This window comes from Egretta garzetta, unplaced genomic scaffold, assembly GCF_000687185.1.
Source record: "Egretta garzetta isolate BGI_Z169 unplaced genomic scaffold, ASM68718v1 scaffold405, whole genome shotgun sequence".
NCBI classification, from domain to species: domain Eukaryota; kingdom Metazoa; phylum Chordata; class Aves; order Pelecaniformes; family Ardeidae; genus Egretta; species Egretta garzetta.
Genome location: NW_009259854.1, coordinates 2,421,021 through 2,436,833, shown reverse-complemented (window position 1 = coordinate 2,436,833; position 15,813 = coordinate 2,421,021). Strand labels below are relative to the sequence as shown.

The window sequence follows — 15,813 nt, the reverse complement described above, 5'->3', positions numbered from 1 at the left end:
TAATACAACTGCTCCTGACGAGAGCCAGGAGAGCAGCAGCAGAGCAAAGTGCTAATCAAAGCTGTTGTTTATTGACCCTGGGGACGCGATAACAGAGCGAATTTTCAGCTGCTTGCAGTTCTGCCACACCCAGTCTTTTGCAAAGCTCGCTGTCGGTGTTCTCACTGCATACTAGCCTTCAGATTATTCCAAGACAAAAAGCACACGGAGCAGTAGTCTGTTGTGGAGTAACCCAAAGATGTGTCTGACACAGCTCTGTGGAGTAAGGAGTGCCAGACCCTTGGGTTCGGAGACATGGCTCACTTGTTTGTTTGTGGTTTTAACCAAAATTGCTTATTTAGCTTTTCTGCTCGCCAGCGACTCTTGCTTTTCTGCTTGTATCAGAGCACATGCAGTTGTGCCAGGACACATACATACAGCTTTGTGAGGAGAAGGTGAATTCTTCATTGTGAAAAGGACAAGTGGATATGTCAAACCACATTTTTTTGCCCTTTTCATATCTTATTTACACTAGGTTGTGATACAGACACTCGGAAATGGATTCGTTCTCTCTTTTGGTACAAAGGACCCGTCTGGCAGATTTGCATCAATTTCTAACATGTGCCGTGTCTTCTAGTCTCTGTGTTACAAAAGCAGAGGGGAACATGGTCACACAACACTCCTGCAATCCTTGGCTTACAGACAGTCTCTAGCAGGCATTTGCCAGTTGTATGGTCGAGGCTAAGACTCTGATGCTGAAGGGAATTGAAAGTTATAATTGCATTTGAGCTCTCGGGTCTCTGCTGATACAGCAGAGAGTCTAGGGTATTATTTAGAAATATTCTCTATTAGGCAATCCTCTACTTTGGCCAATTTGAAGTAGCGATGACTGAGCTGTCTGCTGTAATTCCCAAAAAAACCCAATTGCAAAACCAAAGTGACGCAAGAGACTTCTGTCGTCTTTTCCCTCAATTAATTTGCTGGACTTTTCCAGGCCGTATCAGTTCATGGAACGCTGGCAATGACGATTCACCTAATGCAACGGATGACGCAGCAGATGAGATCATGGATCGCATCGTAAAGTCTGCCACCCAAGTGCCAAGCCAGCGAGCGGTGCCTAGAGAGAGGAAGCGGTCACGAGCAAATAGGAAGTCGTGTGAGTATACGGCTATTAAATTTCTCAAAATAAGCAAATATGCAAATATTGATGTATATCAGTGTAGGAGCCAGGCCTTTAGTATACAGACATGCATTGGTAGTTCATAGTGAGCTTGAGCATATGCTTAGTGATTGGCGTATGTTCCTCTTACTGTTGTTTAAACCGATGAATGCAGTGGATGACTCTGTCTTCTACAGAAGTTGAAATGTCCTTAGCATAAGAGAAAAAGAATGTTTTATGGTGCTTTGGAGCTTCTCTGATGACAGTGCTTATTCATAACTAGAGAAGTCAGATCAAGACCTCAAAGGGGGACTGTGAAGGTACGGTGAACTGGCATGAACATTAATAGTGGTATCTGTAGCTGAATTTATTCATAAAGCAAAAAGTATTTTGAGAGATTTCACCTCTTAAAATCTTTCTCTCTTGTGCTGTGTACCATCCTTCCACAGCCCTGAAAACAAAATGTCTACCGCTGCTTGGCTGCAAAGTGGTTATAGAGGAGCTTAACTTCCACTGGGAAGAAAAGGTAGCACGTTTATAAGGTGGTCTTTTAATGGTGTAGTGTGGCTGAAGGGCTGAGCTGCGGCGAAGGACCTTGAGCAATTTGATTTTATACTTTATTAAATACAATGTTTAAGACGGGATGACCTTTCGAGTGCTTTTTTTCCTTACGTGCAGAGACTACTGAGATTAGCGTGAGAAGGATTAAATACCCAAAGAACATAAGATTTTAGTGTCTAATGTCATTCACCATATGTGGCTTTTTGACTACCTTTCCATCCATCTTTTTAGCATTTCTGGGAAGTTAGGACAAAGAGGAGACAACAACAGTGAGTGAAAAATCACACAGATTTTCGTTTTTTGTGGAATTGTTCTAACATAGTGGGTGATCAAAGACATTTGGTATAAGCAGTGATTGCTGTAAGCTAGCATGTGCTGAAAGCATATTCACTTTCCCCAACATGCTAAGAAAGGGACTTCTGCATGTGGCAAGAGCAAAAGCAAAGTGGACACTCTGGTTGGATGAGCCAGACTCAATAAGCAAACAAAATGAGCTGACACTGGATTGTCTTGTCTTACTTTCCGTCATACACTGTGCTGTTCCTCTTTGTGGCATCACTGTCTGCTGCTGCCCACTTCCCCACACAGTTCCGCTCTTCTGCCCGTGCTGACTGCCCTAGTTGGCTTGTGCATATCAAATAAACCTCCTGTATGTTTGCCTATTTCCATGGTTTATCCCGTGCTAAAATATTTCCTCTGTTAGCAACACTATCTTCATGCACACACACCAAAGAGTCTTGTTTCTGCTTTTTACCAGGTGCCTTTTACCCAAGAAATCACTTGCTGCAGGAAAAAACCATGCCAGGATAATGATAATAAAAATACTATATATTTTTCCCTGGAGCTGGCTTTTATATTCAGTAAAAGCATTAACAGGGATTAAGCATTCAGTAAATGTTTAGGCTGTGACTGATTTCCATTGTAATTAATCATGATAGAATCCAGCTCTTTTGCTTGTTGGTTCTTCAAGATCTGGGTGAGACTCTTAAGTGGATTAAAAGACAGTTTCAAACCAAACATGAAGTTCAGTAGTTTAGCATCACTTTTCAGCTGACATGCTGAAAGAAAGCGTGAAAGGAGAATATCTTAACTGAACTGTTTCACTCTGATAGGTAGTCAGGATACCTGGATGATGAATAAATGAAATAGTTTAGCTCTAAAATGCACTCAACTGGACTGATAATCTGGCACCTCCATGAAATGAAGAGAGACCAGCCCTTGTCAATGCATGGTGTGAGTTAAACAAGCAAAAGACCTTCCAGGTAGAAATATAACACTGAGCCTCCATAAGCATATTAGACAGTAGCTTTTCAGGCATACTTCAATGATTTAGATTAGCGGACACTATGATATTTATTATCTGCAGAGCAAAGAGACCCTATTATCTGATGGGTTTAATTCACCACCTTCAGTCTCCAGGCTCCCATACACATCCTTTGGCTTTTGCCATGAGCTTGGTGTTCAATCTATTCATGGACATCAAAGCAAAACTCAGTTGAAAGGAATTATTTTCACTGTGCATCTTGTTGCATATGTCTCATTGCTTTCAGTGCAGAACTGGAAATCTTGTCAGACTTACTTAGCTTTCAGCAAAGATTTTTGTGAACCTGAGCTGAGATACATGGTTTTAGCAAAATCAGAAACCCAAAAGATTTGTATGCACTTGCCCTATAAGCTTTTCCTGTAGCTCAGGTAGAAAGGCACAGGGGTTTTTTTCCATTAAAAAAAAGACAGAAAAATGTGAAGTAAAAATCAAGTGATACTCAAGTCATTTATAACTAGGGGAAAACAGTAATATGGAAAAGGTTAAGTTAAATTCAAGAAATACTTGTACTGGGAAAATGAGACATTTTCACATGTTCCTTTGAACCATTTTACCTTTTGTCATTGTCAAGCAGCGTGACTGTATGTGGTGTGCAGAGAGCTTAGTTAGATCTTAGTGACACAGAAGAGTTTGAACGCTCAGAGCAATCAGCAGAACCATAACTTGGGAGGAGGAATAAGGCAGTGAGTCATCCAACAAAAGACAGATGGCAACGTCTGTATCTGATGGTTGAAGATACAAGGGGTCGCTGATACATCCAGATAGGACTGAAGTCGACTGAGACCTAGTAGGAAGGAATTTGTTTGGTGGGAGCTGAAATGGACTACAGACAGCTAAGGTAAATGGTAAGTGCATGACAGCTGAATTCCTATGATGATCTGCAGAGAGGAAACTTAATTCTGTGATAGATCTTTACATGGCAGAGGTTTTAAAGATAAAATTTGACATTTATAAGTACAGCAACCAACTGGAAGTCATTGCCTCATGATGGGTGTTCAGTGACCTGCCTACCAGACATACTGTTATACATGTGAAAACATTACAGTTGTATTTGTTCATTAGGAGCCTCATCAGAAAGCCACAGGATTGAATGAGGTGCTGTCTCTGTGTTGGTCTCTTCGAACTGAATGTATCTACCTTAGGAGAATGATGTGATTCCCATGAGTCAGCGTCATGAAAAATCGTACTCCAGTATAGTAATTGTGAATAAGCATATGGAAGGTGTTCGCACAGATTCTGGCATATGCAGAGCAATAGTTGGAAATGTTGAGCCACAGATGGTTGATTTCTGACCTCTGTGAATGGCCATGGCAGGGCCCTGAAAAAGGACCAAGAGAAAGCCCTAAGGATTCGTTACCTTGTTCAAGTGCTGATTGAGCCACAGGGTAGGAAAACCAGACCAGCTGACTAGTAATTACCTTAAGGCTAAAACATGAACCTGCAAGTGTCTTCCTCCTCCTTTACAAATTGTTAGTACTAGCAACCTTCATGCTTGAAAATGTGTCTCCTGGCTCCCTGAAGTCAAGGCAGTGCTTGGAGTGGGGATCCCGTTCGCCACCGAATGATTTCAGATAACTGCACCAAGGAAATAGCTCTTTAAAGATTGCTTGACTGCACAGCATGGTTTGCATCTGGATCTTCAGCTGGCCCTGAATGGCAAACCGTAATGTAGGGCCCAGGTGTGACTAATATTTGATGGTGAGTAGCACAGTGGGGGTTGTATTGGATTCTGCTGAAGACACTGCATGAGGACATTGCAGAGTGAGAGGCTTGGTTTCCCCCACATTGTTTTATCTCGGACCATCTCTGTGTGTGCACGCTCTTAGATTCTTTTATTTCTCCTAGGTTTTATTAAAATTCAAAATCTGCTTTAGATTTGAGTTAGAGAAGTGGGTTTGGAGCAGATAATAATTGAATCAGAATTTAATCCAGCATTCTAATGAGACCACTTGATCAAAATTATTTGTGATGTTTAAAAAAGAGAGAGGAGAGACATGATAATGCCTTGATCTTTTATTAGGCTTTTGTGATCACAGGTTAGGCTAATAATATACCCTGTGACTGACCCCTGAGATACAGAAACTTCTCATAAGGATTTATTGACTTATTTGCATAATGACTCTCAGGTAGTAAAAAAATTTTACAGTCATTACGCAGAAGTGGATCTGAGGCGCCACCCAAGTAATCTGTCAGACTCATATGAGTGGACTGCGGAGGAGACAGGAATTGAGTCAAGATTACCTGAATCCTAGACAAATAAGCTCAGAGCCGGTGGATTAAATTTAACTACAGAACATCCCAGGTCAGGTATTTCATACTAAATTCCACCTTCAGTAAAAGTGAAATAGGAGTTAGCACACTGTCATCAGGTGCCAAAATGGGGGAACGAGCTCTGCCAAAAGACCAGGCGTGGATACAAGCTTCAGACAAGTTTTTAGTAACACATGCACTGCTGCTTTCGAGCAAACATGTTTGTAAGCAAACAAAATACTAGATGGGAGACTATTTGAAACCAAAGGTGTGTCATTTTTGTTTGGCATTCATAGGGTGCTTCAGTTAACTTTTTCTTCTTCTTTTCTTTGTTTTTTCATTATTTTTCATTTTCATGTCTCTCCACTTACTTTTTCTGGCTATGAAAAGATACAGAAGTGCCAAAATACCAGGCAGGAGACTGTTCTTCTGGTATTTATAGCCTGACTAAAAGCAGGAGTTAATGGAAATTATGCTTTTAAAAAAATAAAAACCTTACAAGAAGAAAGTCTATATAAAATGCTTTAAAGCCAAGCAACTTCACTTAGAATTTGCAACTAATTACTTAGGATTTGAACAACTGGATTCTATCAGGAGTTAGAGGAGGGGGTAATCTAGTTAGTGATGCACACTGAGCAACAGCTCTTTGCATTTAGAAAAAGTAAATGTATTACTGATGGTATTCAGTATCAAAGTCTGTTTGTCCTCAGACAAAGTACTGAGCTTTCAGCAGGTCAATACCCAGTTAATAAAAATCTAATTATTGAATGAAAAGAGAACATGAGATAAAGCACTTAAAACTCTTGGCAGCTGGAAGGTTATCTCCCTTAGATGCCAAGATAGCTAATGTCTTTTGGATGCCTTTTAAGTAATACATTCTTTCATCCTTACGGTGGCAAGATCTTTAAAAAAATGACAGAGCTAAACTCCACAATCTACAAGAAATAAAAATACAAACAATAAATAAAATTCATTAGTACTTGATCAGGGTGAGGCCTGTGTAGTCCCGTCTCTCACCTCTACCAGAGGCCAGCATCAACAACTGTAGGAGAGCAAACAGGAGAGGTAGGATTAGTTGAGTAATCTATAGGTCTCATCATGGGTATTAATGGTTGTAAATCACTGTATCTATTTGAAGCATGAGGCTGAATAGCTGGTTCTATATTTTGACTTTTGTTGATTGTAATTGCTGACATACATAAGTGCGATTGTTGATATTAATAACATTTCTAAGTTGATATGTATTTATGAGCATTCGGCTACTGCTTTACAATGTGTATTACATTTATTTTTATAGCTTTCTTTTAAAATAACTGATCTTGACAGACAGGGGTAGCCATTCTGCTTTTTAACTCTTCAAATGTATAGTACCTATGTATTTTGTTGGCAGTCTCCATGAGTTTCAAACTGCATCTTTCATATCTCAAGTTTTGTTCAGGAGTGTTTGCCTGGTCATAGCACTACTAAAGTGAAATTGCCATCATTCTGTACAGTTCTACATCATGTAGCCTGCAAAACAAAGGGGTTTTTGGAAGGCTGGTTTAAAAATCTAGTAAAAAAATTGCTTGTGAAATAGGCATAAATTAATTTTCCAGTCACTGTTTTAGAGGAATCTATGAGTCATTTCTATAATGAATTTTATTCTGATATAAATTATTTGGTTTGGGGCTCCTATTCTGTAACTTTCTGCTTGAAACAGCTTTATCTTTTTTATGTAAATAAAGTCAGATATAAAATTAACCCAGCCTGCAGCATTAAGTACATTCCTTAAATTTGCATTGGATTCTAGTACCGGTATTTAGAGATACTGTGGAATCTAGTATTTGCTCAAATCTGAGCAATGTTGTTTTAATAGAGCAACTGAAAAAAAGATGAGAAGTAACTGCATTGATCTGGGAAGTCGGAATTAAATATGCCACATTTACAAAGGATACGTCTCTTTTACCCCTGTTTATTTCAGATCACAGGGTGGAGACAGAGAAGTTGAGCACTACGCAGAGATACACGTGCTCATGTGTGTTATATTACACAAGCACAGAGGGCACGATGTAGGCACAAGGAGAAAACTCTAATGGGGTGTCCCTAGTGATTTTCGAGTGGCTGTCACCTCATGTGATTAAGTGCCCTCCCAGATGTGCCGCTCTGTGGAGGAGGAGGTAGCCACTGCTCAGATTTTGGCCTTAGTAAAGAGCGCATCCTGGTAGCCAGTGAAGCCTGTGTCCCAGCAGACTCCTACAGCGTAGGGAGACCCCAGCACGTCCCAGTGCTGCATCTCCAGCAATAGGAGAACCAAAAAGAGGGATTGCTCTGCAGCTTCCTGTGGGCTTCTAGACAAGGATTTACTAAGTGCTGGAATTTCTCCAGCCATCTTTTCTTGGCCAAATGGCACTTTCTTTACTGCAGGAAAGAACAAACTGAAGGTAATGTGGGAGAAACTGGCAGGAGATGAGCAGCTGATAAAGAGCAAGCGACGGCAGTATACGTAGGAAATAAAGCTGGGTCACAGAATATTGGTATTGATATTTTCTATAGAAATACTTCTGTCATGATGTACACTTCTGGTACTTTTTCAACAGTAGTTCTATAGAAAAAAACAATTTTACTTAATTTATTTGCATCTTACAAAAGATACGAATAGCTGTTCTCACTTCTGCCAGTTTGCCATTCACTGTGTCAGCAAATTCATCGACATTACCCTCTGTTTTCATTTTAGTTGGCATATTTTAAAGGTATGTTTCAAGCCTTTTGAATTCTTGTCACAGGATTCATTCCCAAAAGTGGAATCCAAGTAAGTTTTAAGTATTAAAAAAATAAGTATGGTTCAGTTGCACACTGTTAGCCCTAAATTGATAGGATTTGTATTTTGATTGTTTTCTTTACATATTAAAGTGGCTTTCAAGTTTCTCTCCGGTCAGCAATATACTCCTTATTTACATCATCCTTCATTCCTGAAAGATGATGTTTATTTTCAGCATCTGAATAAGAAAGCAGCAGCAGTGAGTTGCTGGCTGACAAGATCACAGAGTTGTTACGGAAAGCGCTTCATCTGAGAATGAGAAAAGGCAGGGGAGTACAGGCTTGCTTTTCAAGTTACCTTACAAAAGAAGTGCCGTAGCAAAAGCCATCTCGTGTGTGGCTTTCCAGAAGAGCATCGCGATATCACGGCTGCCAAAGAGAGCCCTCTGCTGCCACGAAGGAATTTAGCACAAGGATCTGTGAAGGCAGGAATTTGACTACGCTTGGATGTGAACGTCAAATGTGTTGGGAGGGAAGTCTCTCTTAGAAGATGAGCACAGACGTTTCACACAGAGCTACTTTGAATTTATCTTGCCCCAGCACTATTGCAAAAAAATAATATATATGTGTGTGTATATATATATGGCTTTCTCTAGGCAGAATGACACCACCTGATTAGCATAATTACAAGATTGTTTTGATCATAGGTTTTAATCTGTTGGGCTTGTAGAAATGCCTTTTACTGTTTCATTTCCCAGCACGGATTCCTAATGGGGATAATTAATTTACATTCCACAGAACCCAGGTGATCAAACATGGTCACGCTTCACCCACTCTCCAAGGGACAGCTCTGCGTTCATAAGCCTGAGCTACCTGCCACCTTAGCAAAGGTCTATTATCTAATAATAGATAATTTTAAAATAGACTTCAAGTCTTTTTAATATTTCAAATGGAATGTAAAGGCTGCGTGCCCCGAACACGTGTGTTAGATGGCTTACTTTCTGTATCCCATCTCCTGCCTTTCTTTTTGTCCTGTGCATTGGTAATGTATAGTCCGGTCTTGAAAGTGATATATAGTGTTACATGAAGACTCAGTTGTTGGTGAGCTGTATGCTCTTGATGCGTTACCGATTAATAGTGGATTCACTTCTGACCAGCGAAAGTAAGTGGGAGAAATGACAAAACGGTGACAGGATTGCTTTCAGTAGTAACTTTTTTACAGTGGAATTCACAGAAGTTCTAAAACTTAGGAGGGTTTTGTCATAGAAGGCTTTCAAGGAAGGAGTAAAACCTTCGTTTCTGCTTTACTGTTGGGACTATGTAAATGGTGGTCTGTGAAATACATAAAGCTGGAAACTTTTAACAGTTTCAATTACATGTTAAATATTACTCTAAAACCAGTCTGTTCTTCATGCAGCCCAGATTCTCTAAAGCAATGTTACCTTTTGTTCCCTATAGCGTAAGCCACCTGGAGATGAAACACAAGTTAAGCTGTCCTACAAAATGCCACTTTGTCCTTTTCTACTGCTAGACTCCTCTTATGTCACAGCCACTGTAATAAGTTACACTAGGAGATGGTTGTGAACTACAGAATTTCTTGTTAGGAGAGACTTTTGCCATCTATGAAGTAATGACAGGACTCAAAGCAAAGCTGCAGGGTAGTAATAATGCATAGCAATATGTTGTTTCATGAAGCTTTTGGTGCTGCTGGACCAGACAAAGACCCCATTTCAGTTGGCTGCACTTCTTCAGAGAGGTGCATGATAAAATCCAAAAATTTACCTACAAATCCCTGTAAGAAAATCTCTGCACGTTTTATTATTTTTATTAAGCATTTAGGCCTAGTCATATTAAGCAAGGATACATGCGTAAGTAAACCTAAGTATAACTTATTTAGGTGGTGACATAAAAATACACAAATGCAGGAAAGGATTAAAATAAGAGAATATGAGCAAGACTGTCGGGATTGAACTTTTGAGTTGCAAATTGCTATTGCTGGACTTATTGGAGTAAAGTCCAAGAGAGTATGTTAAATGTAAATACATGAGAAAACAGACTGAGTGTGCAAGCTGGGTGTGGATGGGTAACAGACAGTAAAACCAAGATACATGAAATGAAATGAGATGAAATTACGGAGATGGCCTGTGTTGCCTCTTATGATCTGCCCTTCCTGCTGTCCTTGCTGTGTAATTTGCAGCCACCTGGAATTTTCTTCGTTCCAAATCAGCAACTAGCAGCTGCATTACCTTTGCAGCTGGGACCAAAAGAAAGTTCTGTGGCTTCCACATCTTTGCAATAGGAATGACACTAATTCTGTGACTTGTGAGCAGGAGAATGGTCATATCTGTTCTGCGTTTCAAGTGGCTTCTCTATACAAGTGTAGACACACATGCCAAAAGCCATTGCAAATGCAAGAATAAATGGCGCCAACCAGACTGATCTTTACTGTTTGTTCCATCTTCAAAAGAAAGTTCTGTGGCTTCCACATCTTTGCAATAGGAATGACACTAATTCTGTGACTTGTGAGCAGGAGAATGGTCATATCTGTTCTGCGTTTCAAGTGGCTTCTCTATACAAGTGTAGACACACATGCCAAAAGCCATTGCAAATGCAAGAATAAATGGCGCCAACCAGACTGATCTTTACTGTTTGTTCCATCTTAAAAAAAAAAAAAAAAAAAGTAGGGGAGGGGAAATTAGGAATGCTATTTGCTCTTGAAAAAAACCCAACCAAACCATAGATAATTATATTCACTGACAAAGACACGCTTAGGGAATTACTGTTTTTTAAAACATTCCCAGTGTGCTGTGAGGGCTACATATCTCTGTAGATTTTGACCCAACAGGCAGAGTCAAATTTGTCAAGTTCATCATAAGCACACTGCATTCTGCCAGGATATCAAATAAAGTTCTAGATTTCCCAATTACCAAAGAATATCATGCCCTCTGACCCCAGAAAAACAACATTTAGTTTCTTGGTTATGGGATCTCAGCAGGCCTTGCTTGTCACAAGAGTAAAAGTTATTTTCTCTCTATGCTATGTTTATTTAGCAAATGTTTTAAAAATTGCTTAAAGAACATAAAAGGTCATTTGAAAGTCTTATTTTTATTGTCACTGCCTCCAAAATACATTCCATAACTCAGTTTAATGTGATGTGCAGCAGGCCAAGAGTTTTACAAGCCAAGATATTATGTCTAGTCCGGTTAGAGACACGACAGAGTTCAGTGAACAGGGGAGAGTGAAGATCTAGTTTGAGAAATGTAATTTTGCAATGCCTATAAAACATGGAAGGAAAATATATCTCTGCTTTCAATTTTGATGACCAAACATGTTCATGACCTTTCCTAAGGTAGAGGAACCCTACCAAGCGCTGTATGAGGAAACAGACAAGTGTCTGAGGACATCTGTTTAACAGCATGTCAATACAAGGTTCACCCACCTCCCAGAGGAGTCCCTGCTCCTGTAGATAACTCAACTTTCTCCTGGCTTCATCACCCACAAGCCTCCACAGTCCACAAGCCAGTGCAGGGAATAGTGGGGCTGGAGCTTGTTCTCATGTTCCTACCGATGCTGCACTCATCCACTGTATCTTCAGATGAGAAAATGCACTGAGAGTAATTTGCACAAATTAGATATAATTTTTATATAAAGTGGCCCTTTATCAGGCCTCTTTCATCTCCCCAAGTATAAAATACTTCAAACTGCAAGTGGATTCATCTGTGTCAGGCTGGCCTGTTGCATTGTAGGGGCAAGAATTCACTCATCTGAGTCTGGACCGTGATTCTGTCAGCTGTTACCCTTCCGATTGCCTGTTGATGGTGGACAGCTTTAATCTTGCCAGTAGTCGCAGTACTTTGCAGTATTTGGCCTCACACATTTAGTTTATACAAGTCAGCAGCCGTCAGTGTTTATGGGAACCATTCTGTCACTGAAAAGATTCTTCACATCTTTGCTTTTTATTAACTTTTCTTGAGAATCTCATTATGACCGCCAAAGTCCTACATTGTTTGTAGCTCTTTCTCCTAACTGCTGGCCTTAAAAGCTTAGGTCACTGGAATATCTTAAATCCAAGTTATCTGTCTCTGTATTATAGGAGAGCTGAGATAAGTTAGAACAATCAGCTGAGGGATGCAAAGAGATTGCTTTGTTTAATTACAGCCGCATATGTCCCAGCAATCCATTGAGTGTTGGCCTCCTTTGCGTGAGTCATACAGCAAACCCAGAACAGGGCACTTGTCCTTGTCACGTGCTGCAACCAGTATTTCTTTTTTTCAGTCATCCAAAGGTTAATATACGAGGTCCTCAGACTAAGACTTCAGTGTGTTTGAGAGGTAGGCATCTGGAGATTCAGAGAGAAGTCTTGCTTATGTAAAGAAGACTTCTTAGTTTTCTTCCTTGTTTCTCCATGAAGATGGTTTCTACCATGGTATTTTATTTCCTGATTATGACTTCTGAATATAAACTCCTGTAATTTTCTTCAGAGAGACCTATATGTTACTGTAAATGCATTTGGCTTTTCCTAGTAAACTAGTAATCCTGTCACTCAGGCTGATGGAGGAATTTTAACAACTGTATTCTTCTTGGTGGGAGTTACAGAGGCACACATTTCCCTTTCAGTTGTTAGACAGAGTCTCAGCCCAATTATCTGTGCAGTAGTAATCATACTGACCTAAAGAAGGGTATTCCAGATTTACATTGTCATAAATAAGTCCAGAATTTTGCTTATTCCAGTACATGACCAGCATTAGCAGAGGACCTCAGTTCCTATTAAATGTTTACAAACAGGAATAACAATTGCTTGTTCCCCCACTCTTCCTCTCTTACCATCTGACAAGAAAAATAGCTTTATTTTACAGTGATTATTGAGCTCAGTTTGCAAATGTCAGGGAGTGATTGTGGTCTGAGAGAATTGGGGATATGTGTGAGAGCGGTCATGATACGTTTGGTTTGATACTTCTGCAAACATGTCTAAAGTGTGGAAATTTGTTCTGCGTTTGTTTTTCCAGTTCGCTTTTGACTTCAGTGGGAAGATGTAATGTCATCTAGACAGCCATCCTGTGAAAGTTCAGTCTCCTGTCCACGTATTTTTTAACATGACTCTACTATCTGGTGGCCAAGCTAGCTATGGTCTGCGTTTGGCTGCATGTTATAGAGGGTACAGAAAAAAACGTGTTCAGGGGAGAGGCAGTGCAGGCAGCTAAGCGCATGAACTGCTCGGGAAAATCTTTGCTTTTAATAAGACAGAAATGCTTCTGCTGCAGCTTTCTTGAATTTGTTCTTTCACTCCTGATATAGTTAATTTAGATACAGAAATAAGTATTGGGTGATTCACGGAGACCTTAAGATCCTAAGATATTTCATTCATCCTGTCTAGAAATTAATATTTGTCGCTGTGGGCATTTGGATATCAAATTTGAGAAGTATAAAAGGGTGCCAGTGATGAGGACTGACTGAAAAGTCCATGTTGGGTATTCTGCATCATAGAGACCAGAGTATTTCTTGAGGTGTATTGCTCTTCTGGTAGAACTTTTTTAGTCTTTCTTAATCTTAGCTTTATCAGTTGCATTTTACCTTGTACTGCTTTAAGCTATGCATTGTTAAACTTGGAAGATGTTGCTGATGAGCATTGTAGGAAAAAGTGGATATCATAAAAGGCTGACATGCAGACTCCTAGTGGTGTTTAATAGGTATGCTAATACTGTAGGGGAAAGGAGTGAGCCTTGAAGAAAAACTTTCTTGGATAATGGAGGAACAATTACACATGTGGCACCACCAGCTCATTTGATTAACCTCAGTAACTGATAAACATGGTTTCACTATCAAACATAGATCAAAGTCGTTCTACCTGCGTGGTATCAAATATTCAACCACACCGTGTTGTTCCTTTCTCTTATCCTCTTGTTTTCTATACTGATCCATTCCCTCCTCTCACTCCTGCTAGACCCTTCAGTGTGACCACCCAGTTTCAGTTACATGGACTTAATATCTCAGCAAGTTAGAGGTCTTAATTGTGCTAGATGACGGCGATGCAAGAAGTCCTTAACAACTGTTTGCAATTGGTTTCTTGAAGAGTTTCCTCTAGACTTCCTTATTTTGGGGCTCTGAGTATATTTTGTTCAACGTAAAGTCATTGTTTATGCTTTGCATGCAGCTTAAACTTCTGAATGTGCATTTTGTACTTGAGGAGCATCAAAGTGTGGAGTGAACACCCCATTTGTGTCTTGAACTAAAGCCCATCCACCTGAAAATCACGGCACCAGGAAAATTAGGAGGACACTAATACTCAGTGTGTGCAGTCACATAGTCACTGCTCTCTGAATAAAAAAGGCAATCACAATTTTTAAAAGTTTTATGTTGGAGCTAGTGTTCAGAACACCTCATAGAAAACTAAGAAACAAGATTTGGGCCTAGGTTTGTCATTTAAATTCAACTACAGTGCTGCACACTACTAATGGCACAGATGATGCAAATGGGGCTAGGACAGGGGAGCGTTACAGAAGAAAGAGGAACGTGTATGAAGACAGTAGTTTTAATGGTCTGAATCATCTATAAAATAGTCTCATTTTTAATCTTTAACTTTTGGGGGGTTTTGTGGGTTTTTTACACCTTTAAAGGGTGACATAGAATTGAATAGTGATAAATTCAATGGAGCCCTGTAAAAATCTAAAAGCTCTTTTAAAAAATCTTTCTGAAACTATAAAATAATAGGGCAGATGATACTTTCTGTGGACTGAAAAATCAGTTGATGACATTTCAGAGAAAAAAACCCACTCCTATAATGCTGTGGTATTTTTCCTTAAAAGTTTTTATTGACTAAATGTCAAATGCCCTTTTGCCTGACTGGAGTTGCTGGGTACTTGATGCTCCCATGGATTTGGCATAGGGTATTACTCAGTATTTCTGAACTTGAAGCCCTGAGTACATAGCAACTTTCGAGTGGACTCAGCTTGCATGTTAACAGGGTTTCTTTCAGCTGAAAGTCTTGTGTAATTATCACTTCTAATTGTTTGCATTTTTTTGTTGTTTTTTTTCTTCTTCTTTTGCCTGCTTTTGGAATTTATGACTATCCAGTGAGAAGGACACTAAAGAGCGGACTGACACCAGAAGAAGCCAAAGCACTGGGCCTCATCAGCACCTCTGAGATGCAGGTTTGACGTCCCAGAGGTGGCGACAAGAAGAGCCGTTCACCTGAAGCACACAGGCCGACAACCCTTCGGTGTGGTGTTGACCTGCCAGCCTCCTCTGCTGCTCCCAACATCCCGTCCTCCGTTAGTTCGATTTTAATAAGCAACAAAAAGCGAAACCCCGCAGCCAGGGCCAGAAGGGTGAGCCGCAGCCCAGCACAACAGCCAGACAGTAACTGAGGAAGCGTTGGAGCGCTTGTAGGTGAAAGCATATGGCTGCTGCTTCTCATGGTGTGTTGACGTCGGCAGGAGGGGGCTCTCTCTGAGTTATCTGTCATTATGTGAGCTGTGTTTACGTTGGCTTTCCTTGTGCCCTGTTTTAGTCATTGTAAATGTATGGCATTTTGTCAATGCGAGGAACAGTCCTTAAAGAGGCAAAATAACTCCTGTTACAGCAACCCCAGTTTTCCTGAAGCAGATTCATTTAAGCAAAGGTGCACAGTCTGTGCAACCCTGTGGTTTGTTGGGGTTTTTTTTTTTTATTATTTTGCCACCAAAGAATGTAAAAATCTATGTGTACCTTTGTATATGTACAGAATGAATGTGTGGACATGTGTGCGTGTATCTATACACCTACCGTCATGGTGTGAAATCATGCACTTGCTGAGGCTGGCTGGACC

General features: G+C 40.1%; 1 protein-coding gene across 1 annotated transcript in view; it reads left to right on the top strand.

Annotated features, from left to right (window-relative positions):
* FHOD3 (formin homology 2 domain containing 3) overlaps positions 1-15,163 on the top strand; it is a 165,987-nt gene extending 150,824 nt beyond the window's left edge. The window contains exons 22-23 of the mRNA XM_035895475.1: positions 974-1,135; positions 15,081-15,163. Of these exons, the coding sequence (XP_035751368.1) occupies positions 974-1,135; positions 15,081-15,163 (245 nt within the window). The remainder of the gene's footprint in view (positions 1-973; positions 1,136-15,080) is intronic.
* The last annotated feature ends 650 nt before the right edge of the window (positions 15,164-15,813 follow it).